The 7322-nt window shown below is 38.9% G+C and overlaps 1 protein-coding gene across 1 annotated transcript in view; it reads left to right on the plus strand.

Moving 5' to 3' along the window:
* Positions 1-2926: 2926 nt before the first annotated feature.
* Positions 2927-7322, plus strand: part of LOC106874082 (neuroepithelial cell-transforming gene 1 protein) — a 29376-nt gene continuing 24980 nt past the window's right edge. Inside the window, exon 1 of the mRNA XM_014921676.2 lies at positions 2927-3329. Within this exon, the coding sequence (XP_014777162.1) occupies positions 3303-3329 (27 nt within the window). The 5' untranslated portion in view covers positions 2927-3302. The remainder of the gene's footprint in view (positions 3330-7322) is intronic.

Below are 7322 nucleotides of genomic sequence, written 5' to 3' on the forward strand. Positions count from 1 at the left end.
TTCAATACAGCTTCCGTCCACCAATGTCGACTTGAAGTTATTGTAGAAGACACTTGCCCAAGGTGCGTGCAGTGTGACCGAGCCCAAAACCACTTGGTAGCAAATTGTGCGTCTACAGTGTGTGTGTGTATAAGTGTGTGTGTGTGTGTGTGTGTGAGTAGGCACTGTTTAGTCGAGTGTTTAAAAAGTTCGTTTCGTCGTTACGCAACCTCGAGGTCACGGGTTCGAGCCCACTGCATGACGTGAAGGGCAGATGTTATTTTCTGTAGCTTTTCTGTTCGACTCATACCTTGTGAGGAATTGTAGGTAAAAGGAAACTGTGGAGAAGCCACCCGATTGAACTGTACAAATTAATTTTTAAAAATACACTCTCGTCAAACGCAACTATGTCACGCTACCTGAGAATTATGTTAAGGGCAAACGTTTCTGTGGAGTACTCGTCACACGTTCATACACTTGATCAAATAACTGAATCCCAGTCGTCGAACGACGGAAATCCACCATCGCACACATACACGCACACATGCACAACTGATTTCTTTTTTTTTTTTTTTTACTCAAACACATACGCACAAAATGCATTACAAAACAACAATAAACACACATGCTCATATCTACGAATGCACACAAACACGTAATATCAGTTTCAAATTTTGGGAGAAGGCCAGCAATTCCGAGGGAATGGTTAAGTCGATTACATCGACCCCTCACCCCGCCCCCACTGATGGATTGGTATTTATTTTATCGACCCCGAAAGATAAAAGGCAAAGTAGACCTCAATGGAATTTGATCTCAGAACGTAAGGACGGACGTTATGTCACGAAGCATTTTGCCTGGCGTGCTAACGTCTCTGCCAGTTTGACGCCTTACACAATTAATATTGGTCTCAAATTTTGGCTCGAGGCCAGCAAGTTTGGGGGAGGGAATAAGTTGATTACATCGACCCCAGTGCATAACTGGTACTTATTTTATCGACCCCGAAAGGATGAGATGCATAGTCGACCCCGCGCAGCATTTGAACTCTGAAAGTAAAGTCGGAAGAACTGTCGCTAAACATTTTGTCCGGCGTGGTAACGATTCTGACAGCTCGCCGCCTTACACAGATATGTAATATGATACATATTTCAACATACACAGTCTCCACAATGATATAATCATGCAGACACGAACAACACAATGTAATATAAACAAACACACCCGCACATGCAACCCAATTATGTATATCCTGTTCATGTAACATATGTACACACACACACACACACACACACACACACACATGCACACACATACACACACACATACACACAGACATACACACATACACATGCACACACATACACACACACATACACACAGACATACACACACATACACACACACACATACACACATATACACATACACACACACATACTTCCTATATGCACACATTAAGATACACAATATTATCTCTTAGCCAAATACTCTGTGAAGTATCAAGGCATAAAGCATATTGGCCCTAGCCCGGGACCCACACGTCTAAGCCCCTAATGTTAATCTATGTATGTTGCAGACGTTTATGAAGGACCCCAGTGCATTGCTTTGTTAGAGTAGCTATAATGCCCTTGGGACGGCCCTGCAGACACACACGCACAATCACACATACACACACGCACACACGCACACACACATACATACATATACACACACATGCATACACACACGCACAAACACACACATGCACACACGCATACATGCACACTCGCACATGCACACACACATACACACGTGCACTCACGCACACATACACACACGCGCGCGCGCAAACATAAAACGCTCCCACATAACATCCCTGTACAACATTACCACACGAACACACACACACACACACAAACACGCACATGCATACACACATACAAACAAACAAGCACGCACGCGCATACACACACATACCACAATACCATTAAGGCATGGTGTATACTCACCATAAAACAATATCGTACAGACATACACACACACACACACACACACACATAGATAAGCACATATATATACATTTACATATACATGTATATAAATATATATTTATATACATATATATATACACACACACATATTGTCACACACTCATTCGTACATGCATACATACATACATACATACATACATACATACATACATACATACATACATACATGCATACATACATACATATATACAAAGGACCATGCAAACACTCATTCGCTTGCATGTACACTCGTGTAAATATATTCCAATACAAACACTTTCATATACATACATACACACACTCACGAATACATATAACCTTATTTTAGGCCCTCTGTTCATGATAAGGGCGTAGTGAGTATGCGGTGTATCTTGGGCATTTAAAAATTTAGCCGAGCCCTCCCTCTACAGGCCTGGCGAAAGGTGACTTTATTCGAGAGAAAGATACTTCGTAGGTACTTTATTTTTCGACCCAAAAGAATAAAGGGTAAAGTTCTCCCCGTCAAATTCGAACTCACGGCGCGTTAGTCGATGCTCCAATTACTCTGCCAATTCATGCACAGTCACATATACACCCCCAAGCTCGCAATCCATATGTATGCGTGTGTGCATATGTGTGTGTGTGTGTGTGTGTGTGTGCGGTAACTAGGCTTATAAGCCTATATTTCTTACTTACCAAGTGAAAACTAATTCATAGTTACTAATATACATACATGTGTGTGTGAGTGTATGTATGGATGTTTTTATGTATGTATATATACACACATCAAGAAAATGGCTAAGAAGCACTCACGCACACGCACATACACACACGCACATACACATGCACACACACAAATATGACCAACAGACTTATTCCGCAAGTGAGCTGGCCTGCCCATGCGCGCAAGTGGTGCATGGTGACGTCACTTAATCTATAAGATGAGCTGCGATGACAGTAACGACGGAAAGAACCATTTGCCATTCAACGGAGCAGTACTGTTGCTGTAATCACATCTTAACTAAATATCAAGCTTGCTGCTTGCTTTTTCACATTGTGCCGATCCACAGAACATATCATCAAAAGCTAACATCTGTTCATGTATAGTGTTCCTTCCAAAGGACAATCAGAACCTATATATTTACTCATATATACATATATATATATATATATATATTGATAAATTCATTGATAGACGCACACAATTATATACACATATATATATGTATATTCCGATACAAATGTGACTGTTCTTTATAACAACAGAAACATCAAATTTTCCTTTTTTAAATCAATACTAATTTATAACAGAGAACTAAGAGAAAAGAAGATAAAGAAATGGGGAAAATACAAAAACCACAAATCGTAAGTATTATAACAAACTTCATTCAATATTTGTTTATGTGTCTGCAGTGAGCTGGCAGAATCGTTAGCACGCCGGAAAAAAAAAATGTATACTCAGCGGCATTTCTGACGACTTCACATTCTGAGTTCAAATCCCGCTAGAGTCGGTATTTTTCCTTTTATCTTTTCGGAGTCGATAAATTTAGTACCAGTTGAGTCCTGGGGTCGATGTAATCGACTTATCCCCGCCTCTGAAATTGCTGGGCTTGTGCTAAAATTTAAAACCGACATTTGTTTATATGTGTATCACTGCTTAACCTCATTTTCACTTATGTTTATCGTTGTATTTCATGCTGTTCATTTCCAAACATCTTCAGATGTGACATTTTAAACACACAGTTTCAGTCGATGCATACTTCCCTATAGGGTTCTCATTCACGTAACGTTTACAGTTCTAGAGAACTGGATGATTGTTACAACGTCTTGTTGCTTTTTTTTTTTTTTTTTGCAGCATTTCGACCATTTCTCCCAAACGCTGCCAGGTCGTGAGATTCGAAATTTACGCGGAAGACACCGCATCTTTTCCTTGGCCCTTAACACCCTTTTCTACTACTACTACTACTACTACTACTACTACTACTACTATTGAGAGACAAAATGGTTAGAGTATTATCTTGCAACATTGTAACTCCGTATGCCGCTGTTTCTGTGACCCACACTCAAACTGTGACATCGAAGTAACCCTCTACAAGATTACTCTACCTTTTAGATCTAACAGACAAAATTCTCTATATCCCTTTTTTATAAACATGTATCCCTTTTGTTCATAGGAGACATTAAATAATGTAGTTTTCGTTACCGTATGCTTTAAAATAAAATGGAGAGTCACGACAAGCAATACCCTAACCTTGTTTGCTTCATCAGTGCTGACCTGGGGCTAGTCAAAAACATCTGTAACATCTAAATTCATAGAAGTCGTTCACAACTCTTTTAGGGGTAGATTTAATTCCGCCAATATTTTGAGATCGACTCCAGAATTATGAAGATCGATCTCGGCATTAATCGAGATCAAACTAGGAAAATATATAACTAAATGTGCAAATCATATCCTACACTATTGTTTCTTAAGGTACTGGATAAAATGTTATGCGGCATTTGTTCCAGCTCTTTACGTTCTTAGTTCGAATCCCACCAAGGTTGACTTTGTTTTGTATCCCTCGTGGGGGAATATAATAAGTACCGGTCGAGTGTTGAAGCTTTGTCAGGCCTCCCATAAAATTTCTATCCTTGTACTTTTATCAGAAACGATTTATAGGAGTGTTGGGTTGGCAGAAATGCCTAGCAGTATTTCTTCCGGCACATTACATTCTTAGTTCAAATTTTTCCGGGGTCAATAAAATAAAGTACCAATCGAGTACTGGGGCCGGTGCTATTGACTAACACCAAACATTTCTGGCCTAGCGCCCAAAATTTGGAACCAAATTTACTTTTCATTTTTCGGAATCGATAAAATAAAAACCATTTGTGCACTGAGGTGGATGTACACGACTGATGCCTCCCCTAAAATTTTTACTCTTATACTAAAATTCAAAAGAAATATTATTTTTATTCCGTAGTTTTGTTTTTATTGTGAGCTTTCATTGCACAACCTAGAACAGTTGAATTGGCCTTGGGTATGTGCAGTGGTTTAACATTAGTTTTGCATTTCCTGGTGTACAGACATTTCTATACATCATATATATGTGTTTGTTCTCTATGTTGTTCACATTTTTAAGAGCAAGGATTTTGATCATGTATTTATCTGCATGCTTTTTAATCATACTCAAGCAACTAGATTATTGCGGTGCCACTCTCACACAAGTTTAGGCCTAGTGCCTTAAATAAGGAACAAAATTATAGTTATTATCATCAGCAGCAACATTATCATCATCATCCATACCTCCGAGATCTATACTACGAATACCAATAAAGTATTTGGGTCAGTAAGATCGGCTACATTCTTCTCTTGCAACTGTATGACACTATGTGACCCTGAATGACCCTCACAGTGTCAACAATCTATATTTACAGTAAAGGAACCGCTCGGAATTTTATGCCTGCCAAGAGTGAATAAATAATATCAGATGATTCAATCGATTGAAACCTTCTCCCCACAAAAGTACAAACGTGGATATGTGTGTTTCGTTTATTTATATATGCATTATATATATATATGTATATATATACACCTCACAGACACAAATGTGTGTGTGTGTGTCAATAGACTGGTGGGTGTTTTGACAGTCTGGATAAACCAAGATCCGACGAAATATCACATTGTTAATTAAATTACGCATAAATAAGGAGATAAATAGATTATATTATATTATATTATATTCAAACGCATATAAAACTTTCCATTGTCAACATTTGGTAATTGTGCTCATTGATTCATGAGAGCAAAACAGATTAGGGCTGGTATCAGACGTGTATAAATTGGCACTGTATATGTCTTTATCTCAATTCATTTTACATAGGGTATATATACCCAGCTATAGCAAAGAAAGTGTTTATACACTTTAGTGTATATAGATGTCACTTACTATGATATCAAGCTCTGACTGAACCTAACATGTGACTCGATTCAAATTTTCTCTTCCATACATTTCGTTTCATGTAGTTTAATGCCCTTTGGAAATTCATGAATGTCAGCACTTCACCTTTCTTTTTCTCATTCTCCAACACACACACACATACACACACACACACACACACACACACACACACACACACACACACACACACACACACACCGCAAGATGTATGTCTTTAGATTACGGCCTCGGGCAGTAGCTTGGGAAAATGTAATTTCCGTCAGGTTAACAGGTTTCTCAACAAATAACAGAAATACTTGTGTAATTGACCTATTAACATTGGGGTGTTGTTGTTAGTGGTGGTGTTGGTGGTTGTGGTGGTTGTATAGTCTTCTACACATCCTTCAAGTATTGATTCCACTATTGCTAACTTGCAACTCATACCCGGCTCTTAGATTACGTTGCCCTCTTCATTTGCACACCCGACACACAGTCACTTTCCACTACCACTTCTTTGCAAAGCCTCTATTGCAACTTATAACTGCAACAATTGGATGAAATAGCAACTGCAGAACTGTAAACAAAACACAAGTGTCAGTACGTGTTTTGCTTGAGAGCGATTGGGACCATTGTGCCAACCGACGGCCTGAGGTAGAAAGCTGACCTTCACTTTCTTAACATCATTTCCACTTCCAAATTTTTGCCTTCTTTTCACCGTCCTACATTATATGACCTTTAAATGTTGATAGTAGCAGTGGTAGTATTGGTGGTGAGTGTGGTTGTGATAGTACAGTGGGGGTGATAGTTGTTCTAATGGTAGCTGTTGTAGTGATAGTAGAGATGTTAATTGTAAATGTGGTGGTGGTGGTGGTGGTAATGTTTGAAGTAGTAACGAAAGTATTAATGATAGTGTTTGTTGCGGTTGTATTAGCAGTGATGGTTGTGAAGGCAGTTGTGGTTGTGGTGAGAGATGGAAAAAAAACTTTCAAACAAAGAAGAAGTTTTCTTTTTCTCTCAAACAAAATGACTCGACGATGATGTCGTTCTACGTGAACCTGTGGTTAGTTTTAACACGTGGTACCACACAAACCAAAGCCGTCACCCAGAATCGAAGATTATTTATAAACATATAGGGTGTCTTCACTTAGGTATCTATGTAATCGCGGCCAGCAGACATAAACACCTTCTCGGTCCTCCCATTTTTCACACAGCGGAATATCCAGGATGTAACAGCTGGAGGGATAAAAAGGCTGCATTATCACTCAGCTGATATTCATTTTTAGTTGAGTTGACTGGAACAACATGAAATGAAGCATCTCGTTCAAGGATACAAAGTACTGCTCAATTAGGAATCGAACCTACAACATTATAATCGTAAGCCCAACAGCCTAACCCATTGGCTACGCTTTTTCAGATTATATCACATAATGGTAATATATAT

Source organism: Octopus bimaculoides, chromosome 2 (genome assembly GCF_001194135.2).
Source record: "Octopus bimaculoides isolate UCB-OBI-ISO-001 chromosome 2, ASM119413v2, whole genome shotgun sequence".
Classification (NCBI taxonomy): domain Eukaryota; kingdom Metazoa; phylum Mollusca; class Cephalopoda; order Octopoda; family Octopodidae; genus Octopus; species Octopus bimaculoides.